The sequence below is a fragment of the Lynx canadensis genome, chromosome F1, assembly GCF_007474595.2.
Source record: "Lynx canadensis isolate LIC74 chromosome F1, mLynCan4.pri.v2, whole genome shotgun sequence".
Classification (NCBI taxonomy): Eukaryota; Metazoa; Chordata; class Mammalia; order Carnivora; family Felidae; genus Lynx; species Lynx canadensis.
The window spans coordinates 42,268,941-42,296,413 of record NC_044319.2 but is presented as its reverse complement, the minus strand read 5'-3'; the positions used below and the strand labels follow the sequence as shown (position 1 = coordinate 42,296,413).

At 51.6% G+C, this 27,473-nt stretch overlaps 2 protein-coding genes across 3 annotated transcripts; both read left to right on the top strand.

The window, feature by feature from the left end:
- The first annotated feature begins 2,871 nt into the window (after window positions 1–2,871).
- Window positions 2,872–18,614, top strand: GOLT1A (golgi transport 1A). Of its 2 annotated transcripts, none has more exons than XM_030303086.1 (5): window positions 2,872–3,054; window positions 14,041–14,132; window positions 15,146–15,258; window positions 17,435–17,498; window positions 18,124–18,614. In XM_030303086.1, exons 1-5 carry the CDS (start codon window positions 3,030–3,032, stop codon window positions 18,160–18,162), a joined length of 333 nt encoding a protein of 110 aa, XP_030158946.1. In that variant the 5' UTR covers window positions 2,872–3,029; the 3' UTR covers window positions 18,163–18,614. The 2 variants fall into 2 exon arrangements, with proteins under 2 accessions (XP_030158946.1, XP_030158945.1); XM_030303085.1 differs by having other exon boundaries at window positions 15,080–15,258.
- Window positions 18,615–22,657: 4,043 nt separating this feature from the next.
- On the top strand, window positions 22,658–25,066 carry KISS1 (KiSS-1 metastasis suppressor). Its single transcript, XM_032591688.1, has 2 exons — window positions 22,658–22,760; window positions 24,720–25,066. Exons 1-2 carry the CDS (start codon window positions 22,658–22,660, stop codon window positions 25,064–25,066), a joined length of 450 nt encoding a protein of 149 aa, XP_032447579.1.
- Window positions 25,067–27,473: the final 2,407 nt, after the last annotated feature.

Sequence of the window (27,473 nt, the reverse complement as noted above, 5' to 3'; positions counted from 1 at the left end):
GGGGGGGTGCTCCTAAGAAGGGGCACCTGGGTGGCTCAGTCGGTTAAACGTCAGACTTCAGCTCGGGTCTTGATTTTGCGGTCTGTGAATTCAAGCTCCACGTCGGGCTCTGTGCTGACGGCTCAGAGCCTGGAACCTGCTTTCGATTCTGTGTCTCCCTCTCTCTCTGCCCCTCCCCCGCTCACACTCTGCCTCTCTCTCTCAACAATGAATACACGTTAAAAAAAAATTCTTTTTTAAAGAAGGGGCTCCTCTTTGGGAGTGTGGGCTGTGGACCAGCCTGTCCAGGCCCGACACCTGTACCCAGCGCTGCCATCAGGGAACCAGGCCGGGAGGGCCCAGTTTGAGGACGGTCCCGTTCTTCCAAGCTCACAGGCGAGCTCCATGGTGGCGGGAAGGGGGTGGGTGGGTGGGGTGGAGAATATTCCTAACTGCTATTTTATACACCTGTGCGAGCAGTTAAGCACCACATTTGAGAGAAGTCTTTCAATAACAGCATTTAATAGTATACCAACACTAGTAATATTAATAACAAGAGCAATGATCATAACTATACTGGAAGAGTAAGAACAATGGCTCATCAAGTGTTTACTGTGAACCGGTACCCGGTTCCGGTTCCGTGCACTCCCCATGCACTTACTCACCAGTCCGCGTTCTAACTCTAGGGGACAGGTACAACTCTCACCCAAGACGCTGAGGCACAGAAAGGGTAAATCAAGTGTCCAAGGTCTCACGAGGCTAGGAGGAAGCCCAGGCCCACTCTGACTTCAGAGCGGAAGCTCTTAACCTACCAGTGGTTTCAATGGGGGTGATCGCGCCCCCTAGTGGAAATTTTGGAAATTTGCGGGGAGCTTGTAGTGGCTGCAAGGCACCGGGCAGATCTCCAAAAACAGTAACTGTCTTCTATCCTGCAGGACTTTAAAACGTACAACCGACCTAAACCCACTTCTAATATAAGTTGGTCATACGGCAATTCATAATAGTACGAAGTATAAGCTTCTAAGTTTTTTTTAAATCAGTTTCATGAATAACTCGGTAAGTTACGAGATGGTCTTAATGGAGAAGAAACGTAAATGGAATAAAGACATGGTTTAAAAATTGAGTTAAACTACCGCATACATTGTCCCCACAATGCAGTGGAACATTCAAGTACTGTTTCCGTGGTTGAAGATGGTTCCAAGTAGGGTCTTTACTGAGCAAGCACAGACCGACTGCAAACATCTAACGGAGGAGATCTGAGAGAACCGACCATTACAGCAAAGATACCTGAAATGTAGATCTCATTAGATCGCCTTAATAAATGTTTTTAGAGATTATTTCATAGGATTGTCATTCTTTAGATTTTTTAAGTTTTTGCAGCCTCAGCATGGACACCTAAGTTGTACAGATTCCGTGTGGTAATGTTTGGGGATGCTGTCTGTTTTTTCTCTAGCTTTCCCCGCCCCTGTCCCGGGGGCCCACATGCAATTGTCCTCAGGCACTTGTATCCCCAAGTCCCTTTCCAATCTAGCCTCCATTCCCCATTGCCTGTTGGAAACACATGACCTCCAAGGCCCAAATTCTAGACTGAATTCTCCCGCAACCTGCGACAGCATTTCAAGACAGAGCTCTGTGTGTCTGTGACATGCCCGCGCTTACTCCTTTCCCGCCAGAGCACCGGGAGCTATTTTAACAATACACACAGAAGACCCAGTTCATTTGCATTCACATCGCGCCTCCTCATTGTCTCCACTCTGCCTTGCTATGTTATCCCTCTTTCAATTAAGGCTATTTCCCTCTTTCTCTTTTTATATGTAAGTACACTCAGTTTGTTGTAATTTACCTAACGGGTTTTATTCTTTTGTTCATTTCCTACTACTCTCTCATTTTCTTGTGGGTGGGGAGGGTGTTTTTGTTTTTATTTTGTTTTGTATATAATGACTCTCTGGTCTATTTCTCTTAAATTTAAGTGTATTTATTATAAGTAGGTGCAAGCAATCTGCCTGTTTCACTTATGGCTTCATTAAATCTTGCCTGAACATTAATATATTGAGAGACATCGTGCTTTATTATGATTTTTCCCTTCTTTATATAGTTTTGTGTTTTTAAAACTGATGTGTGTAGATTGCTCATATCATCTATGAACTTCATTTCAGGATAGAGGGGACATTACAAAGGGGATGCTGGCTCATGGGTTGAGAGCCACGGCTCTACGGTGGCAGAAAGGATGTTAAGAACTATCTGCCCCTCTTTTTACAGGCCCACAGAGGGAGGGAAGGATGACCCACGTCTACACAGCTGGTGGGTGGACTTTCAGAACTAGGCTTCTGAAATCGTCCAGCCCTACCCCAAGCCCAAATTCATCTTTCATCCTCCCTGGCTCAACCTCACTGTCCGCCGCTGGACACCGCTGGGGAAAAGGAGGTCGAAGCCTTTTGTGTCTAACTCCTCTGGGGCGCTTTTGCCCTTGCTGTAACCCAGCCCGGCTCTCCCAGAGACTGCCGGCAACAGGTTTTACCCAGTGGCTTGCCGCCCCCTAGCGTCTAGCATGGGTACTAGCGCCAAGCAAGCGGACTTCACAGGCACGATGAATTGAATACTTTTCCGAGGAGAAACGCGGATTCCAACTCTTGCCACACCCCCACCAAGCCAGGCAAGGAACCCGGGGAGCCCGAGATCCCAGTCCACTCTACAGTCTGAGTTGTGCGAAGGACTTGGAAGCAGTTACACTCAGCCTCAGGGCGCGGGAGTGGGGGGCGTTGGCGGGGTCAGGTGGGCGTTGCCTTCGCCAGGTGGGCGGAGCGTGTGCCCAGGGCTGGTGTCCTCTGCGAAGATCCAGGAGAAGGGAGCCTGCGACTTTAAGCAGCCGTTTGGGTGGGGAGGGGGGGGAGAGGTGGGGTTTGGAGAGCGGAGGGAGTTAATGATTTACCAGAGGCCCGTTTCACAATTTCCCAAGGGTCAGCTTGCCTGGAGCACGCACAAGCGCGGTCCTCCCTGCTCCTCTCCCCTTGGCAGCTTCGACCCGGAAGGCCCCCCAGGCAGCCTGCGGCATGATCTCCATCACCGAATGGCAGAGTGAGTGGGGGGGCCGGTGCCGTGGAGGGGGCTGGGCTGGAAGGGAGGATCCAGCCTGGGGCGGAGGGAGACGCCGCCCCTCCCAGCCGGGATCTCTCTCTGGGCAGCAGGCAAGGCGACCTCTGGAGCCGGCGGCCGGCAGGTGCTGTGCTGGCATCCTCCGGGCAGCGGGGCCAGGACCGGGTGTGGCTCCTCTGCCTCCCCGTGGGGGGAGGGTTGCTCAGGACCCCCGCGTAGCCAGAGGTTGGTGCCGGGGGGTGGCGGCAAGTTCACCCCCCCGTGCTGTTCCCTTTCCCATCATGGTTCTTAGACCCGGGATGCCGCCGAGGGGGACTCAGGAGGCCTCTGCCCATTCAGACATTTTCCCCACAAACTCTCAGTGTCTCCTGTGGTCTTGGCACGCTTCTTCTTCTTCTAAATTTCATGTTTCTCTTTTTTTTATTTTTTGAAGTCAACTCTACCAAACGTGGGGCTCGAACTCATGACCCCGAGATCAAGAGTCGCCCGCTCCACAGACTGAGCCAGCCAGGCACTCCACCTTGGGTTTCTTCTTACCAAAAACTAAACTCCACGCCTGTCCCCAGATTACCATACCATCACTCCTAAATATGGGTGTTTTTGTGTTTTTTTAAGTTTATTTATTTCGAGACAGAGAGAGAGAATGAGTGGAGGAAGGGCAGGGAGAGAGGGGAACAGAGGATCCAAAACGGACTCTGTGCTGACAGCCCCACGCGAGGCTTGAACTCACAAATCACAAGATCATGACCTGAGCTGAAATCCCAAGCTTAACCGACTGAGTCACCCAGGTGCCCCACTCCCAAATATCCTTCTCTTCCTTTGCAGGGAGAGGGAAGGGAGATAGTCCACAGATGTGGGAGGGGCAGAGGGAGAACTGTGATTTAAAGCCTCTGAGCCCAGGATCTCATCTGTGAACTGGAGATAATATTCATTCACAGAACAAATTCGTCCCCACCCTGTGCCAAGCATTGTGTTGGGCATAGAGTATACAATAGTATACTGAAATGGAACAGACCTTTTCCTGCTTACAAGCTAGGGTGGGGAAACAGGGAATTAACAGATCAAGAAATAAGTATGTAGTATGTCAGATGGTGATGGGTCCTCTGGACAAAAATAAAATAGAGTAGGGAGGCTAGGGAGAGTGAGGTAGGAGGGGTTACTGCGTTGTATAGCGTGGTTAGGGAAGGCTTCCTTTTATACAGAGAAGCAAGGAAGCAAAGCTATGCAATGATCTGGAGGGGAAATTTTTCCAGGAGCGGGAATAGCCCGTGCAAAGGCCCTGAGGCATTAGCATACTTAGCGTGTGGTGTGGCTGCAGCAAAGTGAGTAAAGGGGAGGGTAGGAGGAGTTTAGGTCTGGGAGGTCACCGAACAACGAGGCTGTGTAAAAACTTTAGTTTTATCTCCACAAGATGGGAAATGACTGGAGGGTTTTGTACAAAGGAGTGAGTGATATGATATAGGTACATTTTTATTTTTTTAAGCTTTTTTTTAAAGATTTATTTATTTTTGAGAGAGAGTGCCAGCTGGGAAGGGGCAGAGGGAGAGGGAGACACAGAATCTCAAGCAGGCTCTAGGCTCTGAGTTGTCAGCACAGAACCCAGCCCTATGCAGGGCTCAAACTCACGAACCTTGAGATCATGACCTGAGCTGAAGTCGGTCGCTCAACCGACTGAGCTACCCAGGTACCCCAATTTATGGACATTTTGATTATTTTTATTATTTAAAAAAAATTTTTTTTACAGTTATTTATTTTTGAGAGACAGTGAGACAGAGTGTGAGTGGGGGAAGGGCAGAGAGAGAAGGAGACACAGAATCCGAAGCAGGCTCCAGGCTCTGCACAGAGCCTGACGTGGGGCTCGAACCCACGAACCGTGAGATCATGACCTGAGCTGAAGTCGTTCAACCGACTGAGCCACCCAGTCTCCCTTTAAAAAAATTTTTTTAAATGTTTATTTATTTTTGAGAGAGAGACAGAGTGTGAGCAGAGGAGGGGCAGAGAGAGAGGGAGACACAGAATCCAAAGTAGGCTCCAGGCTCCGAGCTGTCAGCACAGAGACGGACGCAGGGCCCAAACCCACTAACCGCGAGATCATGACCTGAGCCGAAGTTGGATGCTTAACCAGCTGAGCCACCCAGGCGCCCCGATTTGTGTAAATTTATCTTAATTTTATATTTTTAATTTACATCCAAATTAGTTAGCATCCGTGCAACAATGATTTCAGGAGTAGATTCCTTAGTGCCCCTTACCCATTTAGCCCATCCCCCCCCCACAAGACCTCATTTGTTCTCCATATTTAAGAGTCTCTTCTGTTTCGTCCCACTCCCTGTTTTTATATGATTTTTGCTTCCCTTCCCTTATGTTCATCTGTTTTGTCTCTTAAATTCCTCCTATGAGTGAAGTCATGTGATGTTTGTCTGCCTCTGACTAATTTTGCTTCGCGTAATACCCTCTAGTTCCAGCCACATGGTTGCAAGTGGCACGATTTCCTTCTTTTTTTATTGCCGAGTAATACTCCACTGTATAATTTATGTACATTTTTAAAAGATCGCTCCGGGTGCCGGATTGCAAACAGACTGTGGAGGTGTGCGGTCAGCCACAGGGGGACAGTTCCGAGGTGAGAGATGGTAGAAGCCGTGAGGGCGGTGGCAGTGAAGTGGTGGAAAGTGGTCAAGGCTGGGTCAGCTTTGAGGAAACTGCTGGAAGGATTTGCTGGTGGGCTTGATGTGGGCATGAGAGAAAGAAGTCGAGAATCCCACCAGTATTTTCAGCCTGAGCGATTAGATGGGTCGATTTGGGTTTTGGACATGTCGGGTTTGCTGTGTTAGTAGACATCCAGGTAAGCTGTCAAACAGGCAGTCAGGTATAGGAGTCTGGAGTTCAAGGTTGAAGGCCGAGTTAGAGACATTTGGGAGTTGCCAGCACATAGACGGTATTTAAGACCACAAGTGCATGAGGTCGCCTAGGGCACAGTTTCTCAACTTCCCCACTACTGACATTTGGGGGCAGGACAATTCTCTGTCGTGCGGGTCTGTCCTTGCTGCTGGTATGTCCTCCTCCCATCTGTGACCCTGAAAAATGTGTGCAGACATTGCCAAATGTTCCCCTGGGGAACAAAATCACCCCTGCCCGTCCATCCCTTGGGTTGAGAACTGCTGACTTAGGAAATAAAAATAGAGAAGGGAGCTGACCCCTGAGTCTGGTGGCAAGCCAACATTTTATTAAACCAAAGTGTGGGAAGTCCGCAATGAGAGAGAGAGAGAGATGAGGGAACCAGATTTAGGTCAGGTAACGGTGAGTGGACCAGGTTGCCCTCCGGAACCTTAAGACTTAAAGGATGCATATGCCTTAGGCAGATAATGTGGAAGGAAGCCTATATACAAAGGCCTTGAGGAAGGAAGGCTCAGAGACACAGTGATGAAAAGGGAAGGAGGGAAGGAGGGAAGGAGGGAAGGAAGGAAGGAAGGAAGGAAGGAAGGAAAGAAGGAAGGGAAAGAAGAAGAGACAAATGGAAGAAGGAGGGGTCAGGGAGGGAGGGAGGGGAGGGGAGAAGGGAGAAAAGGAGGAAGAAAGGAAAGAAGGGAGGGAGGAAGGAAGGGAGGGAGGAAGGAAAGAAAGAGAGGGAGGGAGGGAGGGAGGAAGGAAGGGAAGAAGGAGGGGGGAGGGAGGAAGGGAAGAAGAGAAGAAGGAGGGGGGAGGGAGGAAAAGAAGAAAGAGGGAGGGAGGAAGGAAGGAAAGAAGAGAGGAAGGAAGGGAGGAAGGAAGAAAAGGGAGGGAAGAAGGAAGGGAAAGAAGAAGAGACAAATGGAAGAAGGAGGGGTCAGGGAGGGAGGGAGGGGAGAAGGGAGAAAAGGAGGAAGAAAGGAAAGAAGGGAGGGAGGGAGGAAGGAAAGAAAGAGAAGAAGGGAGGGAGGAAGGAAGGGAAGAAGGAGGGGGGAGGGAGGAAGGGAAGAAGAGAAGAAGGAGGGGGGAGGGAGGAAAAGAAGAAAGAGGGAGGGAAGAAGGAAGGAAAGAAGAGAGGAAGGAAGGGAGGGAAGAAGGAGGGAGAGGGAGCAAGGGAGGAAGGGTAATGTGGTTAGAGTATGATAGGCAAGGGGGATGGTGGCAGGAGGAAGATGAACAGGCAAGTGGAGACCGCACCATGCAGAGCCTGTAAGCCAAGGTGTGGCTCAGGGGACACTTGGAGCCTAAGCCCAGTGGGAAGCCACGAAGGGTCCCGAGCGGTGCACTAATATGATTGGGCTGTATGCTTTCTAAGGCCCCTGAGTGCTGTGTGGAGAAGGGCCGAGAAGCGGGGGACTGAAGTAGGGGACAAACTGGAGAGTGTTGTAGGAGTCCAGGAAAGAGATGATGGTGGCTTGGAATTTAGCGGTAAAGGTGGAGGGAAAGGCACCCCTTTCAAGATAGCTTAGGCAAGAAGAAGCAGTAAAACTTAGCTGTGGGCCGAACAGGAGGGATGGCGAGAGCAGTGAGGGGGTCTCGGCATGGCTCTCGGGCTTCTGCCTCAAGCTGCTGGCTGGGGGGGGGGGGGGGGATTTTTATTCATTTGGGGAAAACCAAGGAAGGAAGCCCTGTAGCTCGGCCTGGACCTGTGGAGTTCCAGAGGCCCTGGAGGGAGAGCGCCAAGCTGGGATGCCAAGCCGGCAGCTGGGTGTGAGTTTGGCAGCTCAAAGAGAGGCATGGGCCGGAAAGAGAAATATCGATGCTGTCAGCACACAAGTGATATTTAAAGACGTGGGAATGCATGTGAAATAGAATGAAAAGAGAAGCGAGCTCGGGCTGAAGCCCCGAGCAACTGAAACCCCCAGAGGAAGAGAGAGAAGGAGGAGCTGGCAAAGGAGACTGGGATGAGAAGTGAGAACACGGTGTCACGGAAGCCAAGGGAGGGTGTTTTGAGAAGGGAGCGGCCAACCACTGACAGATGAGGGCCGACACCCACCTGGATGGATGGCTGTCGGATCTGGGAACAGGGACATCATGGACGGCCGGAGCAAGAGCCACTCCTGTGGAGGGGTCTGGGGGCAGAAGCGGACCGGACGGGTTGGTTAAAGGCACATCTTCTAGAGCCAGACGACTGGGGGCAGACGTTGGTTCCGCCAGCTACTGGCTGCCTCCTGCTGGGCAAGTGACTCAACCTCTCCGCGTTTCTATTCTGTTTGTGACGTGGGGCCTACAGCGCAGTAGGGTTTCCTACATAACCCACTTCATAGGCAGCGATGAAAATGAATGAATGAGTGAATGCGTGTGAATATATGTGAGTGAATGAGTGAATATGGGTGAAGTGCTTAGACTGTGCCTGGCCCAGGGTGCTCACGAGTGTTAGCAGTTTGCACTAGGAATCGCTGTTGGTTAATTTTGAAAGTGAAGAAAGGGTCTTTCTCTTCTCGTTTCCCTCCTTCCTATTCCTAGTCCTGATTTAGTCTTAAAGCTGTCAGCTGGGAGGGAGAGGGTGCCACCAGGACAGGGTGAGGAGGGCATCCTGGCAGGGTCGAGGTGGGGGGCTGGAGAGTAACTTTGTAGTGGGTGGGGGTGGGGGGTCCCGCTTGATTTAGGGGGACACCACCTAAATCAAGTGATTGAAGAAACATCAACTCTGGCGGGTCTCCAGCAGGGGGAGCGCTGCCCCATCTGTGTGGCTCATGGGGACATTGGCTGCAGGTACTTCTGTCACTCCTGGTGACATGCCCCATCTCCCGCCCCCTTGGCCACCTCACTTGCTACCCCGAGGAGAACTTCAAGAGCAGCCCCCGGTTGGTAGCAACTGAAATCGCTAAGCTCCTGGGAGCGAGAGGCAAAGAAAGGTCTGAGGTTTATGTGTGAGAAACAGAGTTTCTGACCCTTTTCAGTGAGGTTTTGTGTCCACAGTGCAGTTTCCCCCTGGGCGCCGGAAGCAGTAAGCATGGCCCTTAAGGAAGGCTGCCCCCAGTGCAGGAAAATTCTGGAACTGTACCAGCTATTGAGGAAAGACATGGAACAAGTTGGAAAAATGATAACTCTTCAGGCTAGTAAATCATTGTTGCAGGAGCGGGGAGAACATAGTGTGAATTCAAGAAACTTATGCTGTGTCTGCAAAGTGAGTGAGAGGGTCTTCTTAAGTGTTTGCAGGATGGACATATGGATATTTTAACACAACAAAATGAAAACCCAATAAGATATTCACACCATTTCTATACAAAAACATCTACTAAAGGAGATGGAAGGGAAGGGTGCATCATCAGAATTGGAATCAATGACATTTTAATCGTAGGAGACAAGTGCCTATACGTCACCGAGGTTTGTCAGAAACGGAAGGAATCGGCCACTAGTAGGAGATGCATTCTGGGCAGCTGGATATGTCAAGAGAGAGGATGTCGCCTTGGGTCCTCACAAAATCCACCTCTGCCAAATGGGAGACCCAGTGAGACTGGCATTTTTTTCTGTACCGTGAGTTAAATGAGGTTTTGGTCTCGTTTGTATTTTAAAGTAATCTCTGCCCCCAACGTGGGGCTCAAACTCACAACCCCGAGATCAAGAGTCACATGCTCTACTCACAGAGCCGGCCAGACATCCCTCCTCTTATCTCTATGTTTAATGATTCTTTTAAAGAAGTCCTTTGGCCTTATTTCTATACTGAACCTGACCCTACTCCTCTTAAGTTCACTATGGTAACAGATTATGAAAAATGACCTGATGATGATAGCGTTGTTTGATTTTCTTTCCTTTGTAAACAGAACGTAGCCAATAAGTCTAGTCTCAAAGACTTTGTTTTTGTTTTGTTTTTACAGTTCTGCCTCGAAACAACCAGACTCTTAACAACATTTTATAACAGACTTTTAACAACGTTTTATAACTATCTCTAAAAGTATGGCAGTAATACAAATTTCATAGGTATTATAGGGACCCATTCTAAGATGTTCGTTAGCAAGTCCAGTAAAATTTTTCCCTTTAAAAATTACCTTTATGTTTCTTTAAAAAAAAAAAAATTAAGGGACATCTGGGTGGCTCAGCCAGTTAAGCATCCAGCTCTTGATTTCGGCTCAAGTCATGATTTCACGGTCTGTGGGTTCGAGCCCCACATCAGGTTCTGTGCTGACAGCACAGAGCCTGCTTGGAATTCTCTCTCTCTCTCTCTCTCTCTCTCTCTCTCTCTCTCTTTCTCTCCCCTCCCCCACTTGCACATGTGCATGCCCTCTCTCTCTCAAAATAAATACACTTTTAAAAAATTAAGCCATCTTCAATTTCTAAAAAATTAAGCCATTTTTTAAAGTTTATTTTTTCAGTAACCTCTACACCCAACTTGGGGCTCAAACTCACGACCCCAGGATCAAGAGTTCTATGCCCTTCCACCTGAGCCAGGCAGGTGCTCCTAAAAATGAAGCCATTTTAAATAAAGTTACACATGTTGTCGTTGAGAAAGACAGTCTTGCCATATCCCCATCTACCACATAATTTATAATAAAAAGAAAAGAAGGCATTCTAAATATATGAAATAGATAAAGTATGTTGCAGAACTACAGTGTAGACTTGAAGTGTCACATCACCAGTAATTTTTTCAAAGGAAGCAACGCGGTTCCATTTATAATACCATCAAATAGAAGAAAATTACAGGGCGCCTAGGTGGCTCAGTCGGTTAAGCATCCAACTTCAGCAGGTCATGATCACGTGGTTCATGGGTTCAAGACCCTTGTTGGGCTCTGTGCTTATGGCTCAGAGCCTGGAGCCTGGTTCAGATTCTGTGTCTCCCTCTCTCTCTGCCCCTTCCCTGCTCACATTATCTCTGTCTCTGTCTCTCTCTCTCTCTCCCTCTCTCCCCCTCTCCCTCCCGCCCTCCCTCTCTCCCTCCTTCAAAAATAAATAAATGCTTAAGAATTTTTTTTAAAAAGAATAAATACTTAGGGACAAACTTAACCAAGGAGGCAAAAGTCTTACTGAAAAATACTGAGTGTTGCTGATGGAAGTTTTAAGACACAAATAAATAGACATCTTCTGTTTATGGGTTGGAGGATTTAATATTGTTAAGATGTCAATACTCCCCAAAGCAATCTACAGATTCAGTGTGATCTCTATCAAAATCCCAATGGCATTTCTTGTGGAAACAGAAAAATCCATCCTAAAATGCATATGGAACCTTCAGGGATCTCAAAGAGCGAAAGCAATCTTAAAAAAGAACAGAATTGGAGGTCTGACACTTCCTGGTTTCAAAACTTTTAAGAAAACTACAGTGATCAGAACAGTGTGGGACTAGCATAGAAACGGACACATAAACCAAAGGGATAGAACAGAGAGCCCAGAAGTAAACCCAGGTACAGAGGTCAAGTGATTTTCAGCAAGGGTGACAAGACCATTCAGTGAGGAAATGACAGTCTTTTCAACAAACGATGTTGGGCAAACTGGACATCCATGTGCAAAAGAATGAAGTTGAACCTGTACTTTATACCATCTGCAAGAATTAACTCAAAGTTTATCTTAACTCAAAGTAAGGGCTAAAACTATAAAGCTCTTAAAGAAAACTTAGGAGAAATGCTTCACGACACTGAAATTGACAATGATTTCTTGGATATAATACCAAAAATATAGGCAACGAAGGAAAAAGTAGTTAAATTGGAGTGTATCAAGATTGAAAACTTCCCTGCATCAAAGGACACAATCAACAGAGTGATTTCTCCTATGGGAGAAATATTTGCAAACCATATGTCTGATGAGGGGTTAATATCCAGCATATATAAAGAACTCCTACAACTCAACAACAACAACAACTCCAACCTGTTAAAATGGGCAAAGGACTTGAATGGACATTTCTCTAAAGAAGATCTACAAACGGCCAACAAGCACATGAAAAGATGTTCAAGGGGCGCCTGTGCAGCTCGGTCGGTTAGGCGTCTGACTCTTGATTCCAGCTCACGGTTGGTGAGTTTGAGCCCCGTGCCAGGCTCCGCACTGACAGCACAGAACCTGCTTGGGATTCTCTCTCCCTCTCACTCTACCCCACTCCTGATCATTCTCTCTCTCTCTCTCTCTCTCTCTCTCTCTGCCTCTCAAAAATTAATTCGTTTAAAAAAGAAAAGATGTTCATGATCACCGATCATCAGGAAAATGCCAACCAAACCACAACGAGATACCACCTCCCACTCATTAAGATGGATGTTATCAAAAAGAAGACAAACAAAACAAAACAAAACAAAACCAAAAATAACAAGTGTTGGTGAGGATTCATAGAAATTGGAACCCTTGGACCCTCGTACTGGGAATGTCAAATGCAGCTGCTGTGGAAAACAGTGTGGCGCTCCCTCAAAACCTTACAAACAGAACTACCCTATCATCTAGCATCATCTATAAACCCACTGCTGGGTATATACCCCAGAAGAAATGGAGGCAGAGTCTCGAAGAGATCTTTGTTCACCCATGGTCACACCACCATTATTCCCAGTAGCCAAAAGGTGGAAACCACCCAAGTTCCACCCACAGATGAGTAGATAAACAACCTGTGTTACATCCATACAATGAACTATCACTCAGCCTTAAACAAGAGGGACATTCGACGAGGGCTGCAGCCTGAATGAACCTTGAGGCCATTATGCCAAGTGAAATAAGCCAGTCATGTGAAAACCCTGTATGACTTCCCATATAGGCCACCTAGTTAGACTCCCAGAACCAGAAAATAGAGTGGAGGTTGCCGGGGGCTGAGAGAGACTGGAGAACAGGGAGTTAGTGTTCAATGGGGACAGAGTTTCAGTTGTGACAGATGGAAAGCCCGGGAGGTGGCTGGCGGTGACCATCGCAGAACACTGTGAAGGTACTTCACGCCCCTGGGCGTGTGCGTAGAAATGGCGAAGATGCTGAATTGTATGTGTATTTCATCACCATTGAAAATGACAGTTTAATTCCATTTAGAAATGAAGCCGCGCAGTGAATGGTCACTGGTGGACTCTCAGAGTGGCAGAGATAAGTAAAATGAACAATTCTGTGGGCTGGAGAGGGTTTTGGGAAAAGGGGAACTTCATATCCTGCTCTTGTGACAACTCCTCCTGAGGGGAGCGATCTGGAAGATATATCAAAATGTCAGAGATGTAGCCCCTTGACCAAACAAGGGGCTTCTTAATATCCTGCCCTTCTGTGCTGTGCTCACTGGCCCTCAGCAAACGCCTGCAGCTTCAGAGGTTGCCCTGGGACACGAAGCAAAAACACACACTACAAACCGGGGTGGGGTGCTGGCGGCGTGGGTCCAGAACCTGGCACAGAACTACCCAGTCGAGGGACTGACGCTAGAGGAAGCTGAGAGGCGTGTGGTGGGCCACCCAAGGTGCTGTGGCAGGAGGGAGGGTGCAGAGTGGGGCAGCAGGTGTTGGCCAGGTTGCAGACTCCCAGATGAGCACTGAGCACATTCTTCTATTTTTCCAATTAAGTATGAGAGGTCGCCACCGGAAAGCTGTGGATGGGGCAGTTAGAGGAGGAAGCGGACAGTGTGAAGAATAATCCAGGAGGGCAGGCCTCTTGAGAAATCGAGCAGGACAGCCGGGCGGTTCTAAGCTTTTCGGGGCTGGTGGTGGTGAGTGGTCAGTTGTGCCCTTCTGCCTGGGTGTGCGTTGGGCATCAGCAGCTCCCGGCTGCAGGAGGACAGGACCGGAGGGACCCAACCCTGACCATCGTGTAGACAATGTAGCATTTGTAAACAAGGGGAAGCTGAAAATACAAAAGGCAGCGAGGGTAGCACTAGCCGCCTCACAGACCCATGGTGAGGACAGAATGCCACAGCGCACGGAACGGATCAGGAGCGTGCAGGGGCGAAACATAAACCCGTGCCTGCCCTTCCTTTCCCTTCCCGTCCCATCATTCCCCGTGAGCACGGAAGCTGAGATTCCTGGGTGGAAATGGAGCCGTCCCATCCCCCACCGTCCAGAGGGCAACTGTCCAGTAGCAGTGGGGGAAACTAACAGCATCCCAACCTGCTCCCCAGAGCCCATCCCACCCCATCCTCCTTGCCCATTGCAGAAATTGGTGTGGGCACCACCGGCTTCGGAATCTTCTTCATCCTCTTTGGAATACTCCTGTACTTTGATTCGGTGCTCCTGGCCTTCGGAAACGTGAGTCCCCAAGCCTGTGTACCCTCTGCCACCAACCTACCTGAGGTCTCAATTGCCAGGAAGATGGGCCCCAAGTTCATTCAGATTGTGCCCATCCAGGGGTCTGCACCATCAAGCCTGGGCCGGTGAGGGTGGCCGGGGGTGGGCAGCGAGGCCTGCTGGGCGCGGAGAATCCGAGGATGTGGATTCTCATGCCAAAGCTCTGGGTGAGGCCCTGCAGGTACCAAGATGAATGGGCTGCTGTCCCTGCCAGTGGAACGCCCCTGTCTAGGGATAGGGACATAACGTGAATGTCCGTGACTGGGAAGGAAGGCAGGGGCAGCCATAAAGTCGCAATAAGATAAGTACACTTAATCTAGAACAAGATGTCTGGAGGAAGAAAGCCTATCCAGCTGGAGAGGGACGAAAAGGAATTTGGAAAGGCAATGGGTGTGGAGGCAGAAGGAACAGCAAGAGAAAAGGTATGAGGAAGGGGAGGAAAGGCATGGAACATGCTGGAAGAAAGCCAGAGAGTTAAATCTGATGGACACCTGGGCACTCCTAAGGGACCATTAGGAGCCAAGCTGAAGATAGTGACGGGGCCAGACAGTGGAGCCCTGATGGCTGGCTATGGCTAGGTATGGCTGCCTCAGTGTTCACCTCCGTAAAATGGAGAGACTCTGTCTATGCCGTCTTCCCCGGGAAGTGTTGGTGTGACAAGAAATAAAGTCATATATGAAAAAGTGATTGGGAGCCAAGAAGTTGGGTTGAATTGGGTGAACGGATGGAGACCTTCAAAGTCCTCCTTGTCCATCCTCCTGTCTCGGGGAGGTTCTGCTCCTAACAGAACTCTTCCTGAAGAGGCAGCAAGTCCTGCCCTAGGCCTGGCCCCTGACTCCCCGTTGGTGGAGGGCCGGGGGGGTGTTGGTGTGTTGGTTCTCATGCTTCTCTCCCTCCCTCCCCCGCAGCTTCTATTCCTGACTGGCCTCTTGCTCATCATCGGCCTGAGGAAGACCTTTTCCTTCTTCTTCCAGAGGCACAAGCTCAAAGGGACCAGCTTCTTCCTGGGGGGTGTGGCCATTGTGCTCCTGCGCTGGCCCCTCCTGGGCATGTTCCTGGAAACCTATGGATTCCTTAGCCTCTTCAAGTGAGTGCGGGTCTCTTTCCCCTGGATGAGCCCACCAGGGCCTCTGAGCAGCTGAGATCACCCCGCCAGGTTTGGCCAGCACGACCGACAGGGTATGCAGACACAGGGATGCTATCCCGCGGATGGGAGCCACAGAAGGACTGAAAAGCAGATGGGCATCAGGCAGACACTTGGAAGTTCCCTCCGACAGTAGGACGAAGGACAAATTGGAGGGATTGGCCCATCCACCTGCAAACATTGAGCACCTGCTGTGTGCCCGGCCCTAGGCCTGCCCTTAAGGAGGAGACACAGGGCCTGCCTTCAACTTGAAGAATCCAGCAGGGAGGAGGGGCAGTGAACTAGCATTTGCCTGGCCCCTCATATGCCCCTAGCACGTTCACAGGCGTCACCTCACTTTATCGTCTTTACAACCCACTGCAGGACTGCTCTCTGCAGATGAGGAAACCAGATCTGAGAGGCTGCCCCCCCTCCCCCCACCCGCCGGAGGTCTCACACAAAGTATGCAGAGGATCTGGACTTGATCCAGGCATCCCTGGCTGCTGGCCTCATGTCCTTCGGCCTGTCCAGTGTCAGCCTGGCCTGCTGAAAGGTGGGGTGGAAGTCAGCGAAGATGTGTGGCCACTGCCAAGGCCAGGGAGGTGTCCAGGGCAGGGAGGGCCTGTCCTGAGACAGGCCGTGGGGACAGGCAAGTTTTAAGAGGAGACTGGGGGGTGCTTAAGGAGAAGAAAGGAAAGGATGTCGGGAAGAAGGTGCCTATTGTCTCTGGGACACTGGAGGACAGTGGTGGGATGGAGAAGACGGGCTGGAAGAAGCATGGCTTATGCACTCACCGGAAGGAGCCGGGGCCAGGACCCCGACTTCTCATAAAGCCCTCCGTTTGCCCAGTGCAGCCTTAAAAACACTTTGATTAGCCTGAATGCCCCAGACCTCCTAGACATCATATAATGTGGCTTCGAGAAACTAAATTTTCTCACACGCGCTCTGCCATCCACTTGTTTAACATCCAGACATGTCACTATTCAAACAGCCACTTACTCAAATAGTCAAAAACACAAAAAGTACCTACTGCGTGCCAAATACAGAGCTAGGTGGGGGGATGTGGCGCTCAACAGGGAGAAACTTCCCGAGGACCTCGCAACCTAGTCAAGAAGACAAATTCTGACGACAGTGACCATTTATTGAGGGATTAGAAGGGTGAGTGGGGCCACTGCAGATTCAGTAGCTCCAACCAAACGTAAACCTTGACAAAGACCCCTTGCAACAGCATTGGGGGGGGCGAGAAAACCAAAATCAGAGCTCTAAGGGACGTCAGAGATGTCAGTGAGCCTCGGGGAAATGAGGCCCTGGGAGAGGAAATAGCTCAGCCAACATTCAAATGTCTAACCCCCTCGCCTCTCCACACACACAGGGCTCCCCCCCCACGCCAACCTCAGTGTTTCCAAGCCCTTTGAACGATGGTGCACATGTGTCCAGCCAGACCTTGCCAGGGTGTGTTTGACAAGAGTGGGGAAGCCAAGGGCAAAGGGTGGCTCCACGCGTGGGCACCACGCCGAGGCACCAGGGAAAACACCCATGAGCACGGCCGCCAGCAGCTACCCATGCGGGGGCCCAGGAAATCTGAAGCAGGCAGCACCCACCCAGTCCAGGGAGGAGAAGACAGTAACAATGATACAAACGCTTCTTTTCTTAAAAAAGTTTTTTAATGGGAGGGAGAGAATCCCAAGCAGGCCTCGCGCTTTCTCAGCGCAGAGCCCAACACGGGACTCAAACTCACCGACCGTGAGATCGCGACCCGCACCGGATGCTTAAACAACCGAGCCGCCCAGGTGCCCCCAAACACTTCTTGAACGTTTCTTTGCGGAAGGCCCTATGGTGTAGATACTATTATTAACCTCATTTACAGCTGGGAACTGAGATTCAGAGAAGTTGAGGAATTTTGCCCCAAGTTTATACAGCACGAGCAAGTGGCAGAGCCCAGATTTGAACCCAAGGAGCCTGACCCCAGCCCCTTTATTCTTAACCACTTCACATGGTTGCCTCCCCAAACCCAGGGGGTGCAGAACCAAGCCTGCCCCCAGTGCCCAAGGGCCCGCTTTCTGGGGAACCAAAGCTGGAGCCTTTGGGTAGATCTCGCCCCAGGCCATCGCTGACCCCTCCCCCCCACCTCTGCTCCTAGGGGCTTTTTTCCTGTCGTCTTTGGCTTCCTGGGCAATGCCTCTGACATCCCCTTCCTGAGTGCGGTAAGTAGATTATGCATGTGGCTTGGTGATGATGCCTTGGGGTGAGGGGCCCTGGTGAGACTGCTGCCCCAGTGCAATGGAGCCTTCCCGTCTCCCCTCAAGCCCCTTTCCCCTCAACTCCTCTCCCCATCCCCACACCTTCTCCATTTGACAAGAGCAGATGAGGAGAGGGCACCCGGGAGCATTGTGCCTAAGGCGTAGGTATTGAGGCAAGTGGCTATTCATAGCTCCTCATTAGAGCGAAAGAAACAGATTCAGAGTCTAGGTGACCCAGCCAGAAAGTGCCAGAGATTTCTGGGGAGCTGGCTGAGTCTGGGCCCCAGGCATGGAGAGCGTGTGTGACAGCCAGTGACAACAGAAGCTGGTGGCCGATCCTGTCCTCTCCTGGAGGCACGCAGGGGGCAGCGGTCCCCAGCCCCTGCCCCTCCCTTTCTCTAAAGCATATTTTCTGACAGAATAGGAGCTGAGAAGCTTAGGGAGGCCCTACAGCCAGCTGGCTCATCCCCGTGGCCCCCTCTCCCGATCTGTATTCAAGGCCCAGCTCTCAAGGCCCGCTCCACAATAACCTAGATATGGAGTGTGCTGCTCACTCTTTGTCTGAAGTAATGATTCTTGGCTCCCACAGCTGTTCCGGAGGCTTCAAGGCACCAGCTCAATGGTCTGAACAGCAGAGACGAGCTCCTTGAACTTGGATCATTGGTTGAGGGGGCTGGAAAGGAAGTGGGGGCTGCCTCCACCCTGCAGTGACTCATCTCCCCATCATCCCCAGCCCTCTCCAAGTCCAGAAGGAAGAACAGAGTTGAATGACTGACCTCAGATTCCAAGTCAACTCAAAAGGCTGTTGACATGGCTGCGGACAGAGATCCGGGGCCCCACCGCGATCAGACTGGGGCTGGTATTACATCCTGCCCTGTATTTATGGGAGGAGAGCGAAGATTAAATCCCCAGGCTGTGAGTGTGTCTGAGACTCAGAGTCACTGTCTCTAGCCTGTCAAGTCCAGTCCCTGACTCAGGGCAGGCCGACACATACAGCATTCCACTGGGCGAGGGGCAGGCCTGCTCTCGTAGCCTATCATTTTTATCCTTGTGCCTAATGCCTACTGCTAACAGGGGTCTACAGACATATTATCTCACTCATTAGACCAGTGATGGATATCAGCCTGCGTGCTGGTGGGAAATGCTACTCAACCATTAATTAGGCGGCTGCCTGCATGGCACACCCTCCAGGTAGCACCTGGGCTCAGAGAGCTTCTCGTCTGAGGGCGGAGACATAGCCCCTGCCTTCAGAGAGCCCAAGCCTGATAGAAGGGATGTTCTGTGTCCTGGGGAGCCCCTCGGCCAAGGGTAAAGAGCGTTCTTGCAGGCCCAGGATGGAGACCAGAGTCCCTTGCAATGCATACATCTAGTAAATACATAGATGCATTTGCATACATAGATGTAGATGTAAATGCATCTACATAGATGTAAATGCATACATCTAGTAAATATCCACGAGGGCCCCCTGTGTCTACACCGAGCACTGGAGTAGATGCTCAGGGTGCAAAGGGGAGCCCTGTCGCTGCCTCCAAACACGGTGATTACAAAGCCATGGGATGGTGAGGTGTGGAGGGGAGCCCACGAGCAGCATCTTCAGATGCTGTACCTGCAAATCACCCGTCTGGATTCCCTTGGCACTTCCCAGGTATGCTCACCTTCTAGATTTTCTCTCTTCCGCCCCCTTTCTCCTGCTCCTTCACACTGGGTGTGCTTGTACTTCCTGTCTAGAGGGCAGGGTCCCCCCCTCCCCCTCACATAGTCCATTTCCATGTCATTTGGGGCATAATGGGTCTCCTGCTGAGTGGGTCTGGGGTGTAGGGGGTAAGGAGGATGGAAGGAAGAGTGGGAATCAGAAAGCCAGCCTTGGAGGCCTTCTGAAGGGGGACAAAGAGGCTGCTTTCAGTGCTGAGAGCCAGGCAGTGGGAGACAGCAAACGCTGTGCTCTCTGAGGGGTCTGAGGGCGGGGAGGAGGCAGAGGTGGGCCTATGCCTGGAGACGAGACGTCACCCCAGGCTTTATAAAAGGGACGCGATCAGGGCACTGATGAGGGTGAGCCCTGGAGCCCAGCTCCCCATTCTGTGCGTGTTCATCAACCCAAGAAGCACCTGGAGACCCACGGCCGGACAGAGCCAAGGTAGGTGCCCGGGGGCATCCACACATGGAGAGGGGTCTGCCCAGCCCCAGGGAGGCTCCAGAGGTGGGAGCAGGAATTTAGTTCCAAGAACGACAGTTGTAGCCCAGACAGGCAAAGGGGATGCTGATCTTTCCTGATTATCAGGTTGGCCAGATTATTCTGGGATTAGTCAGTGAATACCCTGACTCAAATTTATGAAACCAGGACCTTGGGGATCCCTTACAGTGGAAGGAATAGGAACAGTGAGTGAGTTCTGGCTGGGATGAGAGGCCACGGGAGCTTTTGGAGGGAGCTAGGGAAGCCCTCAGGGCTCGTGGGCTCCACAGGTCTCCTCCGAGCAGCTCTCCCAACTTCCGGATGGCAAGTACAAACCTAACCCAAGAGCCCCTTTGCACCCTGCTAGCCACCTGCACCAAGAACCGGGGGTCACCCCAGGAAGGAAGCCACCTCACTTCAAAAGCTTTCCTACCACACCTGGAATCTTTTACTGATTAGGTACATAGCCTGTGGTGGGGGCACAGAAATTGCCTACAGCAGGTCAACCTCTCCAGGCCCTGTGAAAGCTGATGGTTCTTTTCCAAACAATTCAACTCTACTATGTTCAATGCCCCTGTGCTGCCTGGGTGGGGAGAGGAACGTGCTCAATGCCCCTGTGCTGGCGGGGGGGGGAGGGGTACGTGGGCATGCTCACCTGCCACGGTGGTATCTATAATGGGGAGGAGGCGCTACGGGGTGCCAGGAGCTTGGAAGAAGGTACACTAGCCTTCTAACCATACGCCTGCCCACCCCTCACCTTCCCCACTCACCACACTGCCTGCGCATAGCAGCCGGAATGCTGCATCTGAAATGCGACACACACGCATTCCCCCCTCGGGCTCAGCCTACACTGGGATGAAGGCCCCCGCCCCGTGCCCCTTCTCCAGCCTCACCACAGACAGTCTGTCTCTCCAGGGAAGCTCTGTCGAGGACCTGTGGTCCCCTCCACGCCCGGCCCCTGCTGGCCAGCTCCAGCGCCCCCTGATGGAAATGCCTTTCTTAATCCTGTATTCACGCAGCTGACCAGTGCTCAGAAACAGCCGTGGTGCCACCCCCTGTGGCAAACCCGCCTGCCCCCCATCCAGGATAAGCCCCCACAGCTCCCTGGGTACCCACATGCCGCCAGCCTGTCATTGCTGGTGTTATTTTGAAGTGGTCGGCTAAGACGACTCAACTTCTTGAGCTAGGTTCTTGGGGGAGGAGCTGGGAACAAGCACCCTGTGTCTTAGCACACGTGTGCACCCCTAGCACCTAGCACAGCACCTAGTTCAGGAATGATCTCTGAACTAACCTGGGCTGTGTGCATCCATGGTCTGAAGCCACAAAAGAAATGGTTGACGCTGCTCTAATGAACTGATCCTGCCTCTCCTCCATACCCACCCAGGGCTTAAAGCAGGTGCAGAAAACTTGTCTGGATTTCAGAGTGTCACAGCATCAAAGTCTGCAAGGAAAAGCGACTATCTGAGGGGATAGTTGGTGTCCAGTCTGATGCAATGCTCTTACTTCACAGAGAGGCAAAATGGTCCTGAAATGGGGGTGACTTACATCCCACAGGGAGGGGGGCAGAGCTGGAGCCAGGTTTGAATGTGTTTTCTTTTAATGTTTATTTATTTTTGAAAGAGACAGAGCATGAGCGGGGAAGGGGCAGAGAGACAGGGAGACACAGAATCGGAAGCAGGCTCCAGGCTCTGAGCTGTCAGCACAGAGCCTGAGGTAGGACTCAAATTCATGAACTGCGAGATCATGACCTGAGCCGAAATTGGACACTCAACTGAGCCACCCAGGCATTCTTGATCCCATTTCAGGAGTCTTCCTATCTGCCCTGTGTCCAGATCCTGGAGGCTGCAGGGTGGGGGGGTGGGGGTGGGGGCAAGAACAAAGGGGTAGACGATGCTAAGCAACCATTCTTTAGCAGCTGATGGGCGCCAGTGATAGCCCTGCCCCTCCCACTTGCCCCCCTGAACCACGGCGGCTCCAGTGGACACACTTTTTGTCCATCCCTTTGACCTGCCTCCCCATTAGTTTGTCTTTAATCATGCTTGTTGGACAATACCAAAGTGCTGATGACTTTTTTTTTTTTTTAATGAGTATTTATTTTGAGAAAGAGAGCACAAGCAGGGGAGGGGCAGAGAGACAGGGAGACAGAATCCCAAGCAGGCTCCAAGCTGCATCAATGCAGGGCTCAATCTCACAAACCATAAGATCATGACTTGAGCTGACACCAAGAGTTGGATGTTTAATCAACTGAGCAACCCAGGCGCCCCTCCCCCCCCCATGACTTTTTCAAACAGAAATTCAACTTGGGGGCTGCAAGAGCTGGGGTGGGGGTGGGAGGCTGAGAGGGTAAAGGCAAAGGGGGTGAAGTGTGGGTCGGGGTACGCAGCCCCCACCCCAGCAGCCGAAACCACGAGGTCAATTGAGTGCATATCCTCTTGGAGCCCACAAAGACTAGAAAAAGGTGGCACCGACCTGATACATCAGGGAAAGTTTTTTCTCTTCCCTGTATTACAGGCAATAAGACAATTTAATGACAGTCCTCAGGTCTGCGAAGGGTTATGAGAGATAATGAGATGATTGCCTCTTTCTTTTCTTCTTGGAAAAGGAAAAGAAGAAAGTCTCTGCTGCAGCAGGAGGGAACTGGGCCAGGTTTGGGAAGTTGCAGTCTAACGGGAGAGTTGGGCCCAGGAAGTGGAGGGTTTCTGCAGAACCCAGCGGGGAGCTCCCAGGCTCCAGAGGATATCTGGACCTCAGTGCCCTCCACTCAGTGAAACTCCTTGCCCTGCTTCGCTTCACCCCTCCCTCCTGGGTGCCACACACGACCCCCCCCCCCGCCTCCAGGGCTTTCCTCTTCACACTGGGCAGCACCCTGCCCATGCCCTGCGCCTGACCTAGTCTCCCCTCCTTCCTTCTATCTCAGCCTCAGGGCACTGTCAGGTCCTGTCTTCTCACCAGGATGAACTCGCTGGTTTCTTGGCAGCTGATGCTCTTCCTCTGTGCCACCTCCTTCAGAGAGACATTTGAAAAGGTGGCACCCGTGGAGAATCCTCTATCTACAGGTATGCGTGGTCTGGGAAGAAGGGCGGGGCAGGGCGGGGACGGGGTGGGGGGTGCACATGAGTTGTCGTAAAATAAGAGTTACCATGGTTCTCAGATTAAAGCTAGTCTATCAATGTGACTTAAACGCTGCCTCTAATGAGAACCTAAGACTAGCACATGCCATTCATTTAGGGGCCGCATCAATCTTGCAAGCAAGGGATGTCTCACTGCTGTTATGGGCATCCGAGGCTGACCCCGGTCAACCACTGAGCTCCTCCTCACGTGTGTTCTCTGCTCTATGCCAACCACCTGTCTGAGCAGATCCATTGGGAAGGAATGTACTATGCAAGCTTTTCTGATCAGTGATCTCAGACCCTGTATGGGGAATTTGGGGGGAAAAAAAAGACCTAAGCAAAAGGACAGGTTGTTAATATCTGTCAACCTTATGAGTTCACTGTGCAACTGATTAGCTGGAGAAACGGAGGCCCAAAGAGGCAAAGAAAACCCCAGAAGTCAATCAAATGCTGCAACAGCCCTGCAGGTGCAGAAACTGCCAAGAGCGTGCCTCTGAGCAGCACAAGCTAGTCCCCAGAACAGGAGTTGTGGGTTTAACACTGCTTGGTGGTCAGTTTCCTGGGCACATGAGATGCGGCTTGGCCTCTCCGGCCTGCGGTAGTTCTCTAGCCATGGAACTTGGAGCGTCCCCTGTACACGTGTGATATCACTGCGCCCATAAGATATCCCAGAGCAAAGAGAAGATGGCCCGGGTGCCCTTGGCCAACAGTGTCTTCTCTCCTGGGATCCACGTGTTCTTTCTGGGTGAGGGAGGCTCCCCCAGAGAATAACCTCACTGCTTTCCCCCCAGGGACCTTGACCTGTTGACTCTTTTTGGCAAGTGGCTCTAAGTGAGGCCACACACAGTAGCCTGAGCAGTAATCCTACTGCAGGGATGATGGGTGTCACTGGGAAGAAAGCCATCATCCCTCCCTGCCTCAGCCAGGCCCTAAGCAAGGCGGGAGGGGCCTTCTAGGAAGATTAGCATTAACTCTGAACCACGCCCACACTCCTCTCCTCCAAAGTATGCCAAGGCATTGAGGAGCAGGGCTCAAAGCCAACTACCCCCCCCCCCCAACACACCCACTCACACACCAGGCCTCATTTCCACTAATCTCGTGCCACAATTGGCTGGGGTTCCTGTCTACTCAGAGCTAGTTGCACTATTTTACTGCCAAAAATTACAGTGAATTTAACAAGCCTTGCATGTGAAGTGCCTTCCTAATTAGCCTTGTTAGCCCTCAGTGTGAAGGAAAGAGATTATATCTGGGGAGGCAGGGGTGAGCAGGTGAAGGTGACCCAGATAATTTCTCATTCTTCACTGAGCCCTTATGCAGCTTATTAGGGGGTCACACTAACTGGGGGAGAGGTGTGGGGCACAGTGGTCTTAGCTCTACCCTTGTTTTTGTTAACTACAGACTTCATTTGCTCTTATATATTTAACAAGCATTTGAAGCCCTACTACGTGCAGGCGCAGATCGCTGTTTCAAGCACTCAGACAACTGAATGAACACGGCTCCCACCCGCCCCAAGGAGCTCAGTCCAGTGGGGGAGCCTGAGACAGAGACAGGACAGAGGGCCAGGCAGTGAGCCAAGAAATGCCCAACTTGAGTGTCCAACAAATACTGCAGGCTTATTGCCAAGCTCTACCCTGTTTGCTTCCGAAAAGGAAGTGATTTAATACAAAAGACATTTAAGATCATTCTGGCAACCATTTGAAACCAAAGCTATGTTGAAAGAGGAGCCAGTGACCTAACCCTCTGGGGGGCTAAGATGGTCTGCATTGGGCTCTGGGCTTCCTAGAGGTTCAGGAACAAAAGGGACCAGGAACTACGAGAGGGAAGCACAGGCTAGGGGTGGGAGCAGGTGTTCCAAAGCCTTCTCTCCTGGCCTCACCTCCACCTCTCCCTGTGGTTCTGCCCTAGGCCAGCGGCTCGGATCCCAGGCCCTCCTGGCCCCGTGGGAGCAGAGCCCGCGATGCGCGGAGAGAAAGACCGCCGGGGCCCAACCCAACGCGCGGGGGGCCTCGCTGTGCCCTCCTCCCGAGAGTGCCGCGGGGCCCCAGCGGCCAGGCCTGTGCGCCCCCCGCAGCCGCCTGATCCCCGCCCCGCGGGGCGCGGTGCTGGTTCAGCGGGAGAAGGACCTGTCCGCCTACAACTGGAACTCCTTCGGCCTGCGCTACGGGAAGCGGCAGACCGCGCCTCCCGGAAGCGTCCGCGGGGGGCGCTGCGCTTGGCTGAGCGCCAGGTGCGGGATGAGGGCCGGGGCATGAATTTCAAACTCCAGACTAGGCGTCTGAGCTGGGGGTGGGGGGTGGAGGGTAGGGCAGTGGGAGGGGGACTGGGGCTTCTGTCCTGAAACAATAAAGGAAATGCTGCCCAAACATCCTGAGTGTGATTTGTGGCTAATTTTTGCAAGCAGCGCCGATTAGATAGTTTTCCCTCGCTCCTCAATTGGATTTTTACTGGTTTTAAGATGACTTTAGTCTTATCAAGCTCAGTGCTTTTCAAACTAGAGATATGCAGAACCAGATTGTTTTTCCCCAGTCTGGGGCAGATCACTACTTAAAACACACACACACACGCGATGAATCACTGAAAAATTTTTAAATTTTAAAAATAAAGAGAAACCGAACTGGTTGCTGCTTCAGTGTTTCGGCAACATCAAATTTCTATTAAGATTGCTGCAGCTGTCCTCTTAATTCCTAGACTTAGCTCATTGCCTGCAGGTGACAACATTTCGCAGAGGGGCACGAGCCATGGCCCACACTTTGAGTAGCACTGATCTAGGCCAGGGGAAGACGGCTGAAGCACCTCCTCCTTTCCCAGGGAAGTTTACAGCCAGTTGGACAGCTTGATCTGGAAAATGATGCCAACCACTACCCTTTCCACTGAAGCTTAAAGATCACTCCAGCAACCCCCCCCCCCAGACCTCTGCTGGGGCGCTCAGCCTCAAGGCACTGAAGTCTGCATGCAAGAGTGGCCTGGGCCACCCCTCCCCCTCCCCCAGGGAAAGCCCTGGATGTGCCCAGTTCTCTACCTGTATCACTTTTCTGCATCCTTGTAACCACCGAGGGCACTGGGCATGCAGTATCCCCACTTTCAGGTGAGAACCCTGAGGTTCAGAAAGATACATAACTCACTGAAGGCCTGCAGCCAATGAATGGTGAGCCTAATCAGTCTCCAGACAGCACCTGGCCCCCACTTCATGCCGGGAAGGGTTTCCAACTGAGTCAGCCCTGGTGGACATCGAGAAAGGTCAGTCTGCCCTATGGGGACCTTCTTGGAGGACCCCCAACAGCTGGGGAGTTGGTTTCTGTAGTAAGAAGTAGAGGCTTGTCAGTAGGGAAACTGACAGGAAATCCACACCCTTCTGCCAGCAAGAAAAGCCAGCCCTTTCCGACAGCCTCTGTAGGCTCCTACCCTGCCTGGCCTAGGATGGAAATGCTCTTTCCCAGAAGGACTACGGGGCCACCACCATCCTGAGAAGCGCCACAGCGTTCCACCCATTACAGAAACGAGGACTCCACTGAATGGAGGGCGAACGTGTTGCCATGGCAATGAGACAGGCTGCCATGGGAACACGACGACCTGCCCCACCCCCATCTCTACCCTGAAACCATCTTCCAGGATCTTTCAAATTATCGCTACTGCTGTGAGCTCCTGTCATAGCACGGCATGACAGGGGGATGCTGTTGATATTTGGAAGGGACTTCTCCCCCAAAACAGCCTAGGCTGTGTCTCTGTACCTCTGGGAAAGGAGTCATAAACTCAACACCTATCTGCTAAGTGAGTTTTCCTACTCTCTGGGCCGTTCCTTTCTCTGATGAAGACCGTGGGTGGGAAGAGTGTGAAGGGCCTCTGGAATGTGCTCTTAGGCAGCCCAGTTTTTACAAAATTCGCTGTGCTGCCCCCAAACCCTTCCTTAAGCCTTGAGTTTAGGCAGATAGGAGCTAGGAGCACACGCGTTGTATGTGTGCACGTGTGCTGCTTCAGGGGCACGGATCTCACCCATAAGAAGCAGGCCTGTGTGGGAGAGGGTGTTGTGTAAGAGGACTAAATATGAACAACTGTGTGCATGTTCATACACATGTGTCTGTGTGACCCTGTGTGTGGTATGGGCCCCTCTAACTAGATTGCAGGCTTTCTCAGCCCCCACTGCTACCCACGTGTCCTTGAGGATGTCTGTCCTGGGTGATTTAGAGGCCCTCCTCCAGCAGGCAGCAGGAGGGGAGCTGGGTCCCATGCTTCTGCCTGAAAGACTTTGGGATTTACAGTTCTTGGCCCCGTGTCTTGGGACAAAGGGATCTCTTTGGTTTCGTGAGGCTCCCAGCCTGACTCTGAACCTGCTCCCCAGATTGGAGGGAGTGTTCAGGGCAGGTTGGAGGCTGTGAGGGGCTATAAACATTCCTGGACCCAGGGGCTCCCATCTGCCCCTCTAGACTTTCTGGGTGATAGCTAGGGCACCAGGCCCCAAAGACGTGGAAGTGAGGCTGCCCCGGCACACTCAAATCCATTCCTCCCTGGGATCTGAATAACCAGGAAGGCCTGGGCATTCCTCACTGGAGGAAGGGAAAGGGGGAGGGTCTCTTCCCAAGTCCCAGCTCCTTTGGGAAGTCTGTTAGCATAGCCGGAAGCTGGTCTCACACCTGCTGTGGAAAGGAATAGGAGGGCAGGGAC